Source organism: Sphaerodactylus townsendi, linkage group LG04, assembly GCF_021028975.2.
Source record: "Sphaerodactylus townsendi isolate TG3544 linkage group LG04, MPM_Stown_v2.3, whole genome shotgun sequence".
Classification (NCBI taxonomy): domain Eukaryota; kingdom Metazoa; phylum Chordata; class Lepidosauria; order Squamata; family Sphaerodactylidae; genus Sphaerodactylus; species Sphaerodactylus townsendi.
This window is the reverse complement of record NC_059428.1, coordinates 157,182,701-157,202,816: the sequence shown is the minus strand read 5'-3', so window position 1 is coordinate 157,202,816 and position 20,116 is coordinate 157,182,701. Positions and strand designations below refer to the sequence as shown.

The 20,116-nt window shown below is 45.2% G+C and overlaps 1 protein-coding gene across 1 annotated transcript; it reads left to right on the top strand.

Annotated features, from left to right (window-relative positions):
- The first annotated feature begins 26 nt into the window (after positions 1-26).
- Positions 27-12,252, top strand: CDR2 (cerebellar degeneration related protein 2). The gene is made up of 5 exons (XM_048493833.1): positions 27-373; positions 5,411-5,523; positions 7,279-7,427; positions 7,879-8,043; positions 9,646-12,252. The coding sequence occupies exons 1-5, from the start codon at positions 295-297 to the stop codon at positions 10,514-10,516; spliced, it is 1,377 nt and encodes a 458-aa protein (XP_048349790.1). The 5' UTR covers positions 27-294; the 3' UTR covers positions 10,517-12,252.
- Positions 12,253-20,116: the final 7,864 nt, after the last annotated feature.

The following is a 20,116-nucleotide window of genomic DNA, read 5'->3' as shown; positions in this document are numbered from 1 at the left end:
GGAGCGACCCGGAGGGAGGTCCCCTCGTTTTAAATCGCCGGCCGCTCCAACCGGCGTGCCACGTTGCTGCGGCGTTGGGCTTCTGTTGTCATCCAGCGATGCCGGGCTGGGCCGGGAGGGGCGGTGGCCGCCGCCAGCGTCTTCGGCAAAGTCCGGAAGCGGTCGGGCGCGTTCGGCAGAGGGCTTTCTAAAGGCGCGCGAGCCGAGCCCCGCGCGTCGGAGGAGGAGGAGGGGGGCAACCGCTGGCCGCCGCCGCCGCCCAGGTTACCTCAGGAGGGGCTCCTCAAGGACGCCATGCTGACCGACAGCCTGGTGGAGGAGTTCGAGATCCGCGACGATGAGCCTTGGTACGACCAGCAGGACCTGCAGCAAGGTGAGGGGCGGACAATAGGCAGAGGGGGAGGCTGAGGGAGCGGAAGGAAGGAAGGAAATGAAGGGTCGTTTTTTGTATGTGACCAAAAGAAAATGAACGAGGGAGAGGTAAAGTGAAGAGCTGTGAGGAGGCGTCTTGGTTATAGGGCGCACTGCACCCTTTCTCGAATAAAATCCCCCCCCCCCCACGTGCAATGGTGCCTCTGAACATGTCAAGAGTGGGATGTGGAGGAGGCGAGTTGGGAGGGGTGAGTGTCTTGCTCCTCCAGGGACCTTTAGAGGCCCTCAGCACTGAAAAGGTGGTGAAGACGCTCCCACGTATTGTGTAGGCAATACAAAATAAAAGACAATAATGAACTGTGAAATTTGTGTCTTCTAATGAATATAAGTGTCATTGTTTGTAGCTTTCTGGTTGTGAAGATACACCGTGTTTTTTAATGTGGAAGATGCAAGATAGATAGTTTAATACGGCCAAAGGCCAGCAAAGACAAAACAAAACAACAGCACACATTCACAACAGCAAATTACAACAATTATTACAGCTAACCATTTACATGAATGTTTGGCTTTCAGCTCATCCCTGATTAAGTAGGCCCTTGCGTTTTTTATACGCCAATGCACAGAACTTTGCTACCTGCTGGGAGATGGTTGCATCCTTGTCTTCCAACAGCATTTTCCTAATCTCTTGGTCAGGAAGATGCAAAAGGATGCAAACTGCAGCTGACTTGTAACTTCATTTACGCCACCAAAAGTTTTCTCTGGCGTTTTTTAATTGCAGAGTCTTCAGTCGGATCGTCACAATTCATTGGATGTAAAAAAAAAAATCTGGTTCAATACTTAGCGGAGATAAGGAGGAAAAAATATGGGGCCCTCTCGAGGCCCTAAGAATGTGCTTATGTTGCTTAATGGTGCCAGCTCTGCCAGCTCTTATGCTTCTTTTATTTCCTTCTCAGCAGGAACCCAAACAGGCTTAGGGCATCCTTCCCTCTTCTTCCATTTTATGCTCACCACAACAGCCTTGTGAGGCGGGTTAGGCTGAGACTGCTAAAAAGACAAATTGGTGGGGTTCTAGATCCAGTCAGGTTTGAACATTCCTTAGAAGCGAAAAAGACCAAGCTGAGTATGCCAAAAAGGCAAATCAGCGGGTTCTCCATCAGATCAAATTTGAACTTTGCCTAGGAGCTAAACAGATGAAATGAGGCGGCTGAAAAGAGATCAACCGGTACTCGACCCAGTCAAGTCTGAATTTCCCCAAGGAAGTTCAACAAACCAGATCAGTGGGTTCTCAATCAAATCAAGCTTGACCATTCTATAGAACTGAAATGCCAAAACAGAGGGGGATTTTGTGATGCGCCACTTGGATGATGTGGGGGTGATGCAGGAGGAGGGAAGGTCACTTAAGAAAGTCAGGAACATTGTGTTAGTTTCGGTCCAGTGATATGGATTCAAGCGTCTTTAAATCCCGTTAAGTTCTTATGTGGCCAACTTCATGTGCGTGGAAGTCAGCCAGCAATTACATCAGCGAGGAGTGCTCCCAAGCCGTCGGAGGCAACGTTTCCTGTGCGCGCTTGCTTGGGAGTAGGTTGCATTGAACTTGAAGGAATTTAAGCTGCTGTGTAAGCATGTGTGGGATCGAGGCTGTTAAATGCACTTCTAGATTGCCCCTTCCCGAGCAGCCAGTATTAAATGGCCATTCTCCGCTTGGCCCTCCTTTGCAAGGAGCAGAACATTCTTGTATGAATTCCAGTGCTACATCTGTTGGCTGCTGCCCAAATGAGATTCTTGGGACGTGGAATAGCGTGAGCGACACACTTATGGCAAAAAACTCTTCTGTGGAGAAGAATAATGCTTTGTGGGCGTGACTTAGTGGAGTCTGGCTCCAGAGAGCTTCTGTTGCCATCTTCAAGGTGCCACAAGATTGTTTGTGTCAGATTGAACTAAGCCAGTTAATTTTCAGTCAAAACATGGATATACTGTGAAGTACTTTCACTCTTTACTCTGACGTCAGTGCCTTCAGAGTAAAATTAAAACCTAGTTTGTTAAGGTAGGCCAGTGTGGTTTCAAAAGGCCTCCTGGAATTAAATATTCCACCACCACCCCACAATAAATAATGTGATCTGTAAATGTGCTATAAGGCTGGTTGAGCTGTGCTGCTGAAATAGATGGTTGTATAAAAAACAGGCAGCTAGGCTTGGGGGATTTATCATGTGTGGGAAGGTTGTGGAGGCTCAGAAGCAGGGAACAGAGAGCCTTTCTTATGGCAACTGAAGTATTAAAGTGCAGCTCTGTGCTTGGCAGGATGGAGCATTATTTATGTATTTATTTATTTATTTTTATTTATTGTTTAAACTTATATACCGCCCAATCCCCTAGGGGCTCTGGGCGGTGTCCAACATAAAACATAATTATAAATAAATTACTAAAACCTTTAAAACAGCGAATAACAGTAGTAGAGGCGTCCGCCACCCCACTTTAAAAATTCTCCCCAGGAGAGAGGGAGGACAGAATCCCATTAGATGATGGATCAAGATGACAAAACTAACTGGGGGGGGGGGGGGGCACCATTTCAGCGGCTGGTCCCTCCAAAGGCCCGGCGGAACAACTCCGTTTTACAGGCCCTGCGGAACTCATTAGACTTTGCCTTACATCTCAGAGGCTATCAGCTTGTCATAAAACTCCCGTGACACATCACCTCGGGATGAAGGAAGCAGAGCTTGCTTCAAATGGCAATGACATTGACCCCAATCAGTTTAATCCTGGCATTCGAAGGAAGGCACTGTTGGTGTGAAACATCCTTAGTTGGAGAAGCTCTTTTTGACACGAGCCAAATTGTGTGGGGTTTGATTATTTGCTGTGTTTTAAGCACACCTGTGCTTAAAATAGTCAGTTTCCTGGGCGTTTGGAATTGGAAAGCTTATAAATAGTGCGTGGCTGAGATATACACATACAGTGAAAATCCAGCTGGCTGTTGCACCACTGTTTGCATTTGAAGCTCCATTCCTTGGACTATATCCCTCCTGAGTGCATTAATATCTAATTTTATGGCATTCAATTATTTATGGCAATCTTCGGGCAATTAAAAGTTGAACAGATACTTTATAACAAGTCAAAGACTGTGGAAAAACCGTTATGTCCTTCGAACTGTTTGGTTTAATCTCTCAAAGTTGAGAATAAAAATGTACATATTTGCTGTAGTCTGTTTTAACCTTTAGTGCCAAGCACGGTACCCATGTTAAGTTGGAACTTGCAAAGAAATGACAGTATTGTGCTTAACATATTGTCATCTCAGCAAGCCTGTTGAACAGCACAGGTTTCCTTTCTATTTTATACTTTTTAACGTTTGCAGTGTGTTCCTTGTGATTCATTTTCCTGCCTTCAGCTGTGCAGTGCGGCTTGCACCCCAAGGCTGTTCAATTTTGGTATGACGGCATGTACCATTAATTGAATGCAGGTGCGTGGGAAGAAAGGTGATGTTGCAGATGGGTTTTAGTTTCTAGAATGCCTTTCTTCATTGATGTAGGTTTGGAATCTCATCAATGAAAGGAGAAAATAGATTGAGCAAGGCTTCTGCTTTTCATAGCAATACATTTCCCTCCGAGTATCTTTCTGCCTTAGAACAGTAAGCCTAACGCAGTTGTATCTTTCAAGAAAGGGATAGGCAGGTAATAACTTGGAATTTACATAGAGCAAATTTGAGAAGCAGCTTTGAGTTTTCGAAAACCGTGCCTACCTTGCTCAGTTAAAGGTGTAACGTTTTCTGTACATGAATGTAGGCATATTTTTCCACAACTCTTGCTTTGCTGAAAGCTCTCCTGCTCTTAGGGTTAGTCCCTCCATAACTGGCTAGGCTCCTGTTGAGATTTACATCCATTCCATTCCAGAATCTTTGTTAGGCATAAAACCGGTGTGTGAAGAATTCCAAGTACAATAAGAAGGTCATTATTGCACAACTTGTAGCACACAGAGTAAAAATATAGCAACAGCTTCCGAGATTTCAGCATTAGAATTATTTAGAAGCTTAGCCATTTTTAACTTATCAGAAAGGAGCATGAGATTTACATCACTCTAGTAGATGTGTCAATTGTCTGTTAACCAGTTTAAGAACGTTTATGCTGAAAAGCAGTATAGACATGTCAGGCTACCTAGGAAGACTGTTATTACTGGATCCAGAGAAGGAGTGTCAGACTTTCCCTGTTACACCGACAGTGTTGATGCAGTTTGCTCATTACTTAATTGTTCGGCGTAAATGCAAAGAAGCTTTGCCTCGACTTGGAAGCTTCAGACATAACAATTAAGAATTGATTGTAAAGAATATGTTGTACACTCAGCCTTGTTAATACAAGTGTTTGGCGCCCACTTTTGGAATGGGGAGACGTGAACAGGCCTTGAAATATTGTCCAGAGTACCTTGAATGTTGACCAGTTTCCAGTGGTTTTCTGGGCGTGGGCATAATCTGAGATCTCTGCATGTTGAAACTCACTTGCATTCAATGCCAAAAGGAGTTATTAAAATATCTTGCACCTTTTAGTACCCAACCGAAGTGTGAATGTCTACACCAAAAATCTGACAGTGGGCAAAAGCAACCTCAGAATCCCTGGTCCTTATTTAATGGATATGTGACAAAAATGAATTGTTCTTGCTTAATATCTGTAGAGTTCTGAATCTGGCAGATCATCTAGGAAGCATGATGCCAGCTGTACGCAAAGAAATTGGGTGGGCATTAGCGGAATATGTGGTGCAACATGTTTTTTTAAAGGGTGGTGCTAGAAACAAGTACATCTTGAAAGGGTGTTGCAAACTGTTCACCTCCTTTTCATCCCACAGTGATGTACTGAGTGAAGTTGTTCGAGTGTAAAAGTTAAGCAAGTCTAGTAAGAAGAATGAAACAAAATGTAGGTTCCTGGGTAGACCTTACTTTCCAGGGTTCTTCCAGGCGCTGTCAATCTTCATTGCCAGTTTGCCAGACAAAACACGCTTTACTTGTATAGTTACCGTTATGGATCAGATTAGAAATAAAATGCACTTAATTCACCTTTAGATCTCCATCTTGCTGCCGAACTTGGGAAGACACTTCTGGATCGGAACACAGAGTTGGAGTCATCTCTGCAGCAGATGTACACAACCAACCAAGAGCAGATACAGGAGATTGAGGTGAAAACTGAGGATGGGTAACAGTTACAAAGTCAGTTTAGATATAAATTCAGCTGAGATTAAACCTGATATGTTTTTCCTTGTTCATGCAAGGTAAGGTGCCATCAGTCTAGTCATTCTTAAAGTTAAGGATGGGGTGGAGTTAGATTTTTACAGCTGACTTGACCATGAGCCTTTAAAACAAAGCATCTTGATGAAAAGAACTCCACCCTTCCCTGCGTTATCCCAGTAACTGGTACCGGAGGCGGCCAAGAGGCCAATCTTCAGGCATAGAAATCTAAAGTACTTTCCCTACTTCCAAGGTGAACAATATGAAGCTGCTTGTAAAGAACTGTGTTTTGGGTTAGTGCTTTTCTATTGGCCCTTTCTAACCTTTGGCAAAAGTTCCTCTTAATTGCTTTGTGGTTGAGAGGCCAGGATGAGGTTCTATCTCCATGATAACAGGCTAAATTAATCCATCTCAGATTACCCTGGGATTTGATTCTGGCTGCCGCTACAATCATGAGTGACCGTGCGTTGTGTACAGTCTGGCTAAAAATGGCCGGGGTTAATAGCTTCCTAATTTATTGTAGTAGGGCAAAAGCAGCGAGTGGCATTACAAGATTAGGTTGTAATCTGCTACGCTCTCCTCGCATAAGCAAGAAATTCGAGAATTTCAAAGCACGGAATATGCGATTATGTAATGGACAGGCTACTTATAAGAGCCGCCACTTGTCAAATCAAGATCGCGCCTTCAAGAATACGGAACACGCCACTGTACCAAACCTCCGAATTGAACGTTACAGACAACCTCTGTATTACAGAGTCCTAATGCTAATAGTACTGATTAGTACAGGTTAATTCCAGTGAGGAAGGTTGTTAAGAGTTTATGCCATCTGAACCGCTTCCGCTCTAAAGAAGGGAGGATTGGGCTGGGGACCAACAGAAACTTGAAAATGTGAACTGCTTTGAGGATCTTACAGTTAAAAAAAACCCCAACTCTAGTGATTCCATTTGTTCTACACAGGTGCTCTCATTGAAACTGTTCTGCTTTTGAAACATGAGAGTGTACAGCAGGAAATTAAAATAGAAACCCCAGGTGTCAACCTAAGGCGTTTCTGGCAAAGTAGCTTAAAAAAAATAGCTGCTTAACCGTCTTGAGCTGGACATATTTCATCCCAGGCTGTTTCAAACCAGTTTTCACCAATTAAAAAAGACAAAGTCTATTTCTTGAATAAAGAGGATTATGCTTAACATTTCAGACAGATTTAACTAAATCAGGAGCATGTTGACGTGGATTACAAGAGTCTAAAGCACTTAAAGTCTCCAGCAAGAAGTTTGTCAATTAGTACAAATTGGAATTCCTTATCAAGTATAAGCTAAGATGTGGTGATTCTGGAGTTAGGATTATAGATGCAGTGTGTAATCTTGGCTTCTTGGAAGTGCTAGTATTTGTTGCACGGATAAAAGTTTTAACCTCTCTATTATGTCATTTGGTAATAGTATCAGCTGAACAATAACAGATAGGCAAACTTCAGTCCTGTGAAAATCTACCAGTGACACTGCAGAAGTGGTGTGCAGAAAGAGGTTGTATTGTGCCGTCAGTCCCATTTGGTTTTAGATTGCCTTACATTGTAAGATTGCCTTAAGTTACATTTTAGCAGCGTTGCTTGAGATGGTGAGGAAGGTACCTAAAATTCTGGAAGCTTAAATTCCAGTTGAGTGAACGTACCTTGTAACTGTGCCCAAAGTGTTAACGGTGGAATCGTTTTGCAGTACCTTACAAAACAGGTGGAATTGTTGCGTCAGATGAACGACCAGCATGCCAAAGTCTACGAACAGCTCGATATCACTGCCAGAGATCTAGAAGATGCTAATCAAAAACTAGTGGCAGACAGTCGATCTTCGCAGCAAAAGATCTTAAGGTAATGCAGCACTTGAGGACTCTTGGTTTCCCTTCTTGAAGAGACATTCCCCAAAATTCTGTCCCTCTGTAGAATGACTAGATCTTGGCGTCTGCTCAGTTCCCACTTTGCCCCCGTGACTGTACTTGGCATGAAACTGACATAGATTGTATTCTTCCTCCCATTCTAATTTGAATTCAGAATCACGTGGAAGATCTCCTCAATTCCGTAAATAAGCCTAACATTACTGTTATTAGCTAAACAAGCCTAACATTACTGTTCTAATAAGATCCTGCAGTGTACTCTTGGTCTTACCAGAGGTTCTGCCAACAACCAAACAGATCCAGCGATGAAGTGACAGTCAAATCCAAAACTTTTATGATAGACACTATCAGAGTTGTCCACTGCTGATGTCCCAAACTTGATTTTCTTTGACAGCTCGGCTCTTTTATTTCCTTTTCCACCTCCACAGCCTTACCGAGACAATTGAAAATCTTCAAACACACATCGACGACCTCCAGAGACAAGTAGAGGAGCTGAAAACCTCCACCCAGGGCTGCGTGAACCGCGAAAGACCCGAGCAGCCGAGATCAGTCCACAGTTTCTCGTGCCTGAAAGAACTGTATGACCTTCGCAAGTAAGACACAAGCTCCCTTTAATGCAGGGTTTTCTGTGGAAGGGGAATGACCTATGTGAGACGAAGGTATCTGAAGCAGGGAAATAGTTCACGAGAGAATATCAAACTCCGTTAAAACTGTCAAACAACAGCTTTAACTTTCGGAGTGGACTATCTCCTTGATTTCCTTTTCTTTTGTGAAGCGTCTGTGGCGGCTCACAAACTAAAAAAGCAACTCACGTTAAGGTGTGTATGTGTGTAAGTTCCATCGAATTGCTTCTGGCTTTACGCTGATGCTCTGAATGAATTACCCCACACGTGTCCTATTTTTAACAGTTTTCTTGCAAACTCCGGGCTGTGGTTTCCTTTCTGGAGTCAATCCATCTCACGTTGGGTCTTCCTCTTTTCACGGTGCCTTCAACTTTTTCTTGTCTTTTGCAGTGACACCTGTCTTCTCATAATGTTTCTCACATTCCACATTCCTATTTATATGCACTGAACAGCTTTGGTCTTTCCTTTTGCATCCATTCACATCAACCACTGAATGTCCTTTCAGCTTCGGTCCAGTGGCCTCCTTGAGCATAGAGGTCCTTGTCTCTGTCTGCTGCTCTTCCCCAGTAGCTAATCCAGTCCCATCTGATCTGGGGGCATCACAAAATAAATTTTTATAAAGCTCATCAAAGCATTTCTGAGAATAATTTTTGTCGTAATCTGGCTCTAGCAACAAATCTTTGATGTGATGCCTTTCATCTTTGTAACTCTCTGAAACCGTTTGCTGGCTTTTACCTTAGAAGAGAAGAAGAGTTTGGATTTATATCCCCCCTTTCTCTCCTGTAGGAGACCCAAAGGGGCTGACAATCTCCTCACCCTTCCCCCCTCACAACAAACACCCTGGGAGGTAGGTGGGGCTGAGAGAGCTCCGAAAAGCTATGACTAGCCCAAGGTCACCCAGCTGGCGTGTGTGGGAGTGTACAGGCTAATCTGAATTCCCCAGATAAACCTCCACAGCTCACGCAGCAGAGCGAGGAATCAAACCCGGTTCCTCCCGATTAGAATGCACCTGCAGTGCAGGGAAACTCAGAACTAGGAAAGCATGGGTGGATTTTCCAAAGATCACTAGGCAGCCTATATCTTATCCCCTTTGGGCCAGTGAACGACGTTGTGGTTTAAGCCAGCCAGTTCTTAATGACCCTGCCAGTAGGCAAAGAACTGGTACTGCAGCGTGTAAATGTTGTCGCTTCTGTTAAGGATCTAACCCATGGTACGAGAAGAACCATTCTTGAGAAGAACGACACTTGGATCCCTGTGGAGCATTCCTTGAATTATTTTGGATGCTAGCACTTCTTCCTGCAGGGTAGAAGCATCAAATTGGCCTTCAGGTGTCACAACCAAGGTCTTTAATCTGCCCAAAGAAAACGGCCTGCTTGAATGCCAGCATTCCTGTTTGGCATTGACTTGCTGTGAGGATAATGGTTGACACGACAGGACCAAAATCCAAGTAGCTCTTTGATTTTGGCAACCTGTCTGCAATTAACAAATATAGCCAAAGAATCTCTCATACAGTATCAGTGAAACTATCAGAGACTAACGTGTGTCTTTCTGTGGGGGGGTGTTTCTCTGCAGGTATTTTGTTTATGATCATATTTTTGCAGAAAAAATTACCTCTCTGGATTCCCAGCTGAGTCCTGTGGAGGAAGAGAATCAGAGTTTAAAGAAGGCCATGACTCTCTTGCGAGCCCAGCTCGAGGTGGAAAAAGAGAAGAGGGTGACAATGGAGGAGGAGTACGGCCTGGTGCTGAAAGAGAACTGCGACCTCGAGCAGAGACTGGCAGACGTCGATCTCTACCGCAACAGAGCCGAAGAGCTGGAGGCCGAAGTGGCTGAAATGCGACAGATATTCCAGTGTGAAAACCCGTTTGTCAGTGGCGTGGAAAAGCTCGTGCCGGAGCCTTTCTTCATTTCCTTGAAAGACTCTCTAGAAAAAGAACTGAACCGGAGCCCTTCGGATGGGATGTTTCTGACTGTTCCAGAGGTCGACAAGAGGGCTCTGAGGAGAAGCAGCAGCGAGACCGTCTTGGGGAGCGCTGTGGGCGGAGATCTCCTCAAGGGCCACGAAGAAACGTGCATCCGGAGGGCCGAAGCCGTCAAGCAGAGGGGCATCTCTCTGCTGAACGAGGTTGATGCCCAGTACAACGCTCTGAAGGTCAAATACGAGGAACTCCTGAAGAAGTGTCAGACGGAGGAGGAGTCCGTGAGGCACCAGGCAGTGCAGACCTCAAAGCAGTATTCCAAAGAGGCACACGTGGGCAACGGGGCCTCGGACATTCACGCAAGAGAGCCGGAAGGCACAAACCCTGACCTGGTCAGCCTGCCCACCAATGCGCCCCCAGAGTACCAACTTCTCTTCAAGGAAATCTTCACTTGCATTAAGAAAACCAAGCGAGAGATCGACGAGCACCGAACCAAGTATCGCTCTCTCTCGTCTCAGTTGTGATAGCCTCTCGGGTGTTTCCCTTGTAGCACAAATCTGTATTACCTAGAAAGAGCGCTGATGCAGATCTATGGCATCAGTGACGTGACGCATGAATGTCTGTGTTCCAGAGTGCATGTAGACTGTTTTTGTTCACGTAGGATGGGTGGGGTCTACTTAGACATGTGCATTTTGCTAAGGAAGCAGGGGCTTCTTGCAGGTGAAGGAAAACTGACTTGCTCGGAGGGAGTCGCTAAGGAGGGTAGATTGGCAAATAAACATATTTGGGTAGCTTCTCGAATGCAGGGAATGGGCTCTTGTCCGAAAACGTGAGGACCAAAGAGGAAGCTCTGTTCTGTGTGAAGCCGCTATGCCTGGAGTAGGTTACTCTTTCAGGTCATCCCTATGGCCAGAAGTTAAAAAAAAAGAAAGTAAAAACTGCTGTAGCCGCTGAATGCTATAATTGTAAAACTAAATTATGAAACCTCTGAAAGGACACCATGTTTGATGTTGTGATTGTAAAGAGGATGTTTCTGAAACAGTTGTCCCTTATAACCTGCTAGTAAGTCCAAATGGATCCACAACTGACTAGCTTCCAATGGATCGACGTATTATTCCCGAAAAGCCAGTCTGACCTATAAGGGAAACGTTTTTTTAGAAATTGCTGGAAAAGACAGGCTCCGTCTTGCAAGTGCCGAAGGGTCCATTTTAGGAAGAGAGAAGTGACTATTAATTTGTTCCCGTAAGCAAGCAAATGTTGTTCTGAGTCGGCTCTGGATGTCAGAAGTTTTTGAAAGAGGACGAAGCAAAAAAAAATAATTGCGTGAAATGTGGCATCTGCTCATTCTCTGTATGCCCGAAATACGTCCAGCTGCGAGTTTCTATGCTTGAATCCGTTTTTGTGCACGACGCTTAAGTTGCTGCACAGTGAACTCAAATAGTTACTTCTCTTGACACTTTAGCACAACCGAGGGAGCACGACAGCAGTCACAACCCCGACACGACAGCAGTCACATAAGCTAGTAACCGTCCGTTACAAAAAGTTCCCCTGAATGTAGCAAGTGTCCCGTCTATAAAAGGACCTGTGGGGTAAATGGCTTGGATGGGTGTATAATGTTTAGGATACTCTGTCGGAGGGAGGGGGGGAGACCAAACACTGTAGACGGTTCTCCTGCTTGTAGCCGCGTGTGTTAGCCGAGTGCCCAGCCTGTAACTTCTGTTGTCACAGAAAGGTTGTACTGAATGCAGGAAGGTACCATGATAGTAGGAAGGAGCCAAATCTCTGTTGGTTCCTTGGCTGTGGAGGTCTGTTGTTGGGGATACAGATAGAGAACGTAAAGCAAGATTGCCCATCTTGAGTAGTTTAAGTTTAAATGCCTGGGCACAGGGCAAGATGAGGGGTAGTGATAGGTTCTTGAAGTGGGGTGGGGGGTGGGACACGAGAGATTACGGGCAAATCTAAGAAACAGGAAGGAACAGCAATGCTAGAAAACTGAGGTGGGCTGCGAGCTGAAAGGAGTGATACTTGTCAACAGGGGTGTGAGAAATAAAACTTGAACTGCCTAAAAGGTATCGCAGCTTTAATTTAGTTGCAGCCGCCGCACACTTCTCTGCCTTATGTACAGTATACCCATTCCGACAAGTTTTCAGCACACGGAAACACGTTTCGCAAGAAAAACGCATGTTTAAACTTATTTAAAGGGCTGTAAGCTATTGTGAACATTTTGCGTAAAGTTAATAAACGTCTTCGGCAACTACAAGAGGTCTGCTGCTTTTTGGTCTCTAAAAGGGGAGCGTGTGATCGCGTTATCTGGATTTACAAAAGTTAGGAGACGGGACTGAACTTGGTCCTTCTGCACCTTTTAAAACAATATGTAAAGAAACTGGAGATGTACAGGTTTATTCATGGTCCTACAGCAGAGCACCTAGGACAGTGATGGCGAACCTTTTCGAGACCGAGTGCCCAAATTGCAACCCAAAACCCACTTATTTATTGCAAAGTGCCAATACGGCAATTTTACCTGAATACTGAGGTTTTAGTTCAGAAAAAATGGTTGGCTCCGATGCGCCCGTTACTCGGGAGTAAGCTTGGTGAAGCAGCCGTGCAACACTTCGAATGTGTGAATCACGACCCTAGGAGGGTTTACTCAGAAGCAAGCCCCACTGCCAGCAACTGAGCTTACTCCCAGGTAAAGGATCGTGCCCAGGCTAGTCTAGATGTGTGTGTGGGGGTGTGATTTTCTGCCCCCCCCCCCCGATGAACTCTGTGCATGTGTGCCCACAGAAAGGGCTCTGAGTGCCACCTCTGGCACCCGTGTCATAGGTTTGCCACCGCTGACCTAGGAATTGCAAACCAAGAATAAAATGAAATTGAGACAATGTTGTGCCACCTGCTCACATTCTCCAGTCTGATCTCAAACGCATTGTCAGAAGGTGTTGGAACATGTGCTTAGATGGGACATGATCTATTTGACAGTTGGACACTCCCTCCTGCTAGTGCCGTGTGTAAATCAGTGCAGTGTGCATAACCAAGTAACGTGTGCAAAGACTGATATGGCATGGGCATCGGATTGGCACCTGATTTGTATATTAGTAGACACAGTCCACTCAGTGGAAGGAGCTTGGAAACAGCTGTGTCTGGCTGAGCACTTTGGTGGTGGTTAGCAAATAAACGGATCTGAACGGTGACTGTGTGTCTTGCAGTTCTTGTTTGCCTTGCACCCCTTTGCTGCGTCCTGTACTCTCGTAAGCCGGGCCGTTTTACATGGTTATAGGCCCAGATTCCCGTCCCCAGCCTCGAGTAGCTGTTTTGTTGCTGCGCGTAGAACAGTTCCGGCTGCACCATGGCTGCTTCTTTTGGCCGGTTTGCCTTCGGAAATGGCTGACAGAGCACAACTATGTGACCTGGTGTTTGAAGATGAAAGCCTTCTTCTGCGTGGAGGATTTGTGGACTTTTGTGTCAGCTCCTTAATTACCCGCCGCTATTCTCCGCTGCTGGGAGATAAGAGCTGAGGAGCCGGGCAAGAGCATCCATCATCTCTGGCAGTAGAAGCCCCTAACCGTTCTGGTATATTAAAGACGAGCGCCTGCCCTCGAATGTTGGAACTTACCAGAGGCGCCTACCAGCGGAGTCTGTTGGAGTGAAAGTCTTACTAACAAGACACAGTTGCATCAATTTCAGGCTACGGAAGGCGACTCGCCTCTGAGCAACTCTACAGAAAATGCTTAACGCTTATTTTCTCTGAGCTGGTTGATCGCGGAGTCTGCTTTATGAGGACTCACATAAAGCCTAACCTGCTGATTTCGTCACGCTGGACGCATCTGGTGGGAGTCGTTGGTCAGCAGCCTCCAGACAGCGTCAAGCGGATGCCGCTTCTTTACTCTGATCTACGCCACCTCGGTTAAGCTGGACTGCGAAAGTTTACAGAGTGGGAATTCCAGAAGAGCTGTCGATTTAGCCTCAGAGGGAAACAACTCCTGAGAGTTCGTCCGGTCAGGTTCTTTCGCTGGGTTTGTGGCACCTAAATGGCAGCTACCGGGTGTGGAGCCCCTGGCCACGAAGTAAGAGCATGCGGAAAGTGCTGGACTGATCGGAAGTCTAAACAGAGACAGAAGAAGTGTCCCGGGAGAGGGGACTCTGCTCTTCTTCGCCTGTTTTTTTTTGGTTACTGCACCGACAAGGACAGAGATGGAACTTGGCTCATTGACTCTGCCTGTTCTATAACATCGTGTGGAACTGCGAGCATTTGATTTACAGAGATCAACGCATTTGTGACATCGTAAACTGACGACAATTTGGCAAACGGACCTAGCCTCTGTGGAGAAGCAAGGAACAGTTTACGCCTTCGCTTTGCAATGGACATTATTAAAATGTCCTTTATGCCTTCTGTTTGATTTCTGTTTGCTCAAGGCCGCTTAAAATGACGACTAGATGGGTATGTTGTTACTTTGCTAACTGCTACAAAAAAACATGTACCATATCTAAAAAATGAAGTTGTGTGTGCGCAAGGGAAATTGTTAAATGGCTTGTATTATTTAGGAACACAGTGATAATGGTACTGTCTGTATGTCTGAGAAGGTAGCAAATGTGGCTCAATGTCTAATGTTCCTCCCTCATGACCAATGCATTCATTATTACCATCAGTATAAGCTTGGACATTAATGAACTTCAGAGCACGTTAGCCAAATCCTAGTAAAGGTGTAAAGCGGTCTGGAAGGTAAAACCCTGCAAAAGTTTCTTTTGAGTGCTCTGTGTGTGGCAGAAATCCGAAGTGAAGGCGTGACTCTTCAACTGCCAGAAGCTAGAGAGTCTGTCCGGCCCAATCTAACCAACTGGTCCATATGGATCTTGCAGGACTGCTCCTAACTCAAAGTCAGGGGAAAAGCGGGTACCTAATGGTCTTCCTGTGTGACGCATTTTAGTAGGCGGGCTACACGCAATTCTTTTCCTAAAGTCGAAAGGCTGAGGCATTTCCAAAGTTCAAGAACTGGGTGGAAATGATAGAGAAGCGAGCTGGGTCATAAGCAGACTTCCTGCTGCAGACTCTGACAGGGGAGAATGGACTCATAACCAGTTTCAGTCTTGGTTGGAAAGAAGGGGAATCCAACACCGCGAAAACGTAATCCTTATCGGCTTGGATGGGGAGAACGGCATGCATCGGAAAGAAAAATAAATGCATTTTAAAATATAGAAAAGCAAGCATGCTGTTAGATGTTAATTTGCCAGAATACTTCTGGGCAGAAGCAATAAATACAGCCACACATATGTGCTGAACAGAATGTGGTCTTCTGTAGTGAAAACAAACCCTTCCGCTTTTCCTTGCTGTATGGGAAAATCCCTGACTTGTCAAACATGAGGATTTTTGGCAGTAAGGTCTGCATGTGTTGGTGCCACCACAGCAGAGAGAAAGATACAGGGTGACCCCCTAAGCGGCAAACTCTGACCCTTTGTTGGTTTTGAACCACTGACGCAAAGCGATTTCGCTTTTCATCATTTTGGACGGTTGTCATCTCCGGAGTGCCATTATTGTTAAGCATGCTTAACTGGGAGAAAATCCACTCAAACACAGAGAGGTGTTACATTCCATTTACTGAGCTCTGAAATGTTAATGGACAGCAGGGTTTGCCAGCTGCTGTTCCGCTGTCAGCCAGAGAGTGTGAAACGTCCCAGGAAATAAAACAAACTGTCCTCCTAGTGAAGAGTCAGGCATGGGAGGAGGTGGAACGAACTATCCTCGCGACATCCAAAAGGATAAATCAAGGTACCACCTGACCGGGTAATGTCACAGTCAACAGAATGTTTATGCGTGTGTCAGACTTCTGTTTTGAACCGGGTCTCTCCTATGCAGAGATTTTATCTCTTCCCACTGAAGAAAGAGAGAAGTGGGAGGGAAGCTATGGAGGGGCGAACATAAGTACCCCTTGTTAAACAAAAAAAAATGCGGGTTTGTAAAGGTAACTGCACCTCCAAGCTAAGAAAGTAATCGGTCTCTAAGTGGGTATTTAAGAGAAAACTGTTGTCCGATAATTAGGCTGGATTTTATAAGGGCAAGAATTGTTGCTCCGGGCTTCTATGCGAGGAAAAAAACCGGAGGAGGAGAAAGGGTATTCTCCCACAGCTGTAGACCAGAGTCTTTTACCGGTTCCTCTGCTCTAGCTTTGAAAGCAATATGACATGAGGTTACGCATTCTTGATTTTCAACGTGCTTTACCTTAATGCTCCACTAAGGCAAACACGCCCATATGGCTTCCGCTGGTTAAGAATATGAAGGCGATGACCCAAACATGGTTTATAAGCTGCAGCCGCTCCTGCACGGCCTGATTCAATCGGGGAGGAACTGGTACTGCTGCTTAGATGCAAAACTTCTCCGAAAGAGGTGTGGTTTCATCGTGACTTCTGCTGATGCCTGTGTGTATGTTAGAGGTCAAGCATCAGACAGAGAAATCATACTGAGGTGGCGTTGATGACATTTGTGTATGGTACTAAGACTGGACCAGCAGGCAGAAAAAACATCTACAAAGAACTCAGTGAAACCTTTGTGGTGAAAGATCTAGGTGAAATAAACTCCACTACCTAGGCATATGACATTAAACAAGTAACAATAAATCAAGCGCTTCTTCATGCCAGAAGAAGAAAAATAGAAGCCGCAGTCAAGAAAGTTGAGTTAGGATCGAGGAGAAACTGCCATGCATAATCGATGACTGCATTGTAGAGTTCTTTGTAAAGGATCTGATACAGAACTGTGTAGTGATCCAGAACTATACCAGGTCTCCTATTAGGAAGCTTACTTCATATCGCTAATGGATCGCCAATTCAGACCTGGCTTTTTGCCGTGAAGTGCTAAGGTTTCCATGCCAGTTAAGCCGAACGCAGCATGACTGGATTCAGGTCTGGACCCGTAAGGATACTATTATCTGAATGGTAATCCGCTAACCTTGGATTACTGGTCAAAGCAGAGAAACAAAGTAACGGCATTGAAAAAAAACAACAACAACAGATAGCTCTTTGCTTTCGACGTGAGAACCAAAAAAGTCATGCACAGGGTTTGTAGTGACTTATGCCAATGTAAATTCAGTATCCTGGCAGTCCCACAGACAGACTCCAGCTAGTCTCTCAACTGCTGAGGCTGAGTTCTGTGCCACTTCTGAAACATGCAACTTAACTTATCTGGTTGAAAGGAAAACAGTGCAACAGCCAATCCCCGTACGCCAGGAGGATCTCACAGACAAAGCCATTCATCATCTAGCAGAGACAGAGAATCTAAAGGCTAGAACCAAATACATAGGCGGAAATATGAACAGGTACGCAGAACTTCAGGCCAATGTGGGTCTCATTAAGCCGCGCAGTAGCTGTGGATCTCAAAGTCAAATGTGGTAGCTGACGCTTTAACCTCAAGTTTCTATCAATAAGCTAAAGAAAAGTATGTACTTTTATGTGGAGCAACCGAATGCGTACTGTCTGTATCCAATGTATAAAGTGTAAATATGTAATGTCTGTCAAAACCGATCATGGAAGGGTGTTGGAACACGCTTCAGATGGGGACATGATCTATTTGACAGTTGGACACTCTCCCATGCTGCGCGCCGTGTAACCAGTGCAGTGTGTGCATAACCTAAGTAACGGTGCAGTAAAGACTGATATGGCATGGGCAATCGGATTGGCACCTCGACGGTATATTAGTAGACACAACCACTCAGCGGAAGGAGCTTGAAAACAGCTGCAAGATCTGGCGGAGCACTTTGGTGGAAACTAGCAAATAAACGGATCTGAACGGTGACTGTGGGTTCTTGCAGCTCCTTGTCGCCTGTCCTTGCACCCCCCTGGCGTCCTAATTGTAAGCCGCCAGCTGCTTCGGCTGGTGTGAAGCGAACTCAAGCATGATTATGTTGGACTTCTGGACCTGGGTACAGGCTCTGTCCTCTAAAAGGTGGCTTTTATTGGCTGTTAGCTGACGCAACACCTTCAATTTAACCATGAGAAGTGCAAAGTAAGGCATTTTAGGTGTTTCCTGTTGGCAAATTGTTCAGCATTTAAAACACAGAAAGTACCCCAAATTGTCCCAATGAAAGGACAAAGAATGGATGAAATAAACAAAATTCAGCTTCCCAGACATAGCGCAGTAAGGGGACACCATCCCTGCCATCAGGTGGATTGCTCAATACCTGTAGCGTGAAAAATTTGCTTTCTGCCTTTTTTATTTTTCTCAGTCTCATGTCCTGCAGCCTGAAGAGTTGTGACTTCACAGGCTGCATTATGGCAGTGGGCCCTAATCAAAGTTGTATGCATTTTGTTCTTTTTTTTCCCCTGCGTTTTTGGCCGTGGCACTTAACATGAGTGTTGGTTTTTTTACAGCGTTTGGGTTCTTTTGTCACTGACCAGTGGAAAAAGCTGCCTGCGGAAGGTTAATTCTGAACCAGGTAGATTTGGAGAGAGAGACCAGGGTTCAGTCCTTGGAGCGCGAAGCCCCCAGGAAGCTGCTTTCTTGATTCAGACTTTGGCCTAGCGAGGTTAGTCTGAACTACCTTGGGTGCCTTTACCAGACACGCTGGGAATAATATCCTACTCCTACACAGGGCTCTGCTACTGTGAAAGCTCAGGTACAGCCATTCCCGACAAGAAAGGCAGAAAGGGTGAATGGCAGCAAAGTCAGGGGTGGCTGTGCCCCATCATTATTACTGGCGGTGAGAAGGCACTAACTTACCTTTGCTGCAGAATCCACCTTCATTTTAGTGATGACTTAACAGCGTGCCTGCCATATCATGCATTCAATGTTAGCGTGGTTGGAGCGGTGACTCAGTAGGCTGAGGAACCAGTTCCCACAGGTGAGGAGCTAGTGCTCCCAGGTTTTCTTGGTGATGGCTAGAACGGAACTGTGATGTTTGCTGTAGACCTTCGCTAAAGAGTAATACTTAGCTTCAAGAGAACATGCCTGTTTGAGAAATGGAAAATTTTGGAGATGGTTAATTGGGACACTATAAGTAAGAACCAACTTGATATCTCTTACCAGATACATATAAATACATAATCTGCATGTATCTATACGCAGTGTTATCTTTAGTATGTGGGTATATATAGACAGAGGGGGGGGAAGTTAAAATATTAAGGAGTTTGGATTTATACCCCACCTTTCTCTCCTGTAAGGAGACTCAAGGTGGCTTACAAACTCCTTTCCCTACAACAGACACCTTGTGAAGTAGGTGGGGCTGAGAAGTTCCAAAGAACTGGGACTAGCCCAAGGTCACCCAGCGGGAACATTGGAGTTCGAAAACACATCTGGTTCACCAGACAAGCCTCTGCCACTCAGGTAGAGTTGGAAATCAGCCCGGTTCTCCAGATTAGAATCCACCTGCTCTTAACCACTACACCACGCTGACTTCACTGAAGTTCAATTTCCCACTGTTGAAATGTCCCCATCTTAAATTATTTGGAGGGTTGTTGTTTTTTTTGAAACGCTGACATACCATTCCCCATACCTGCTTATAGTGCCTGATTCCAGTGGTTGAAATGTGCTAGGAGAAGACAAACTTCCACAATGCAGTATACAACTTACAGTAAAAAAAACCCCCAACAAAAACAACTCCACTCGCATTTGATTTTCCCACCTGTGTGGCTAGCCCCAAAACTCCTGCATCCAAAACAAATATATATACAGTTTAACTGGGCAACATCTCTAAACAATTTCAGTGTTTCCAATGTTTTGGCTAATGCATGTTATTTCTGTTTATTTTCAGCGAGCAGGTTGTGGTTTCGAAAGCGGTTCAGAAGCGAGCATTCTCCTGACGCTTCGCCATTATCTGTGGCTGGCATCTTCAGAGGATCCTCTGAAGATGCCAGCCACAGATGCAGGCGAAACGTCAGGAGAGAATGCTGCTAGAACACGGTCATACAGCCCGGAAACCACACAGCACCCCAGTGATTCCGGCCGTGAAAGCCTTCGACAATACATTATTTCTGTTTACCTTCAGGCGGGGTTGGTTGTAGGCTTCGTTCTCTTTGCTCTATCAAACATCATTCCTGGTCCAAAGCAGAATTTGATATTTCCTGCCTACTAAGGAACTGAATATTCTTTCTAACCAGAAAGGGACGCTGGAGAAGAGTTACGGAAAGAATCGGTTCAGGCTACA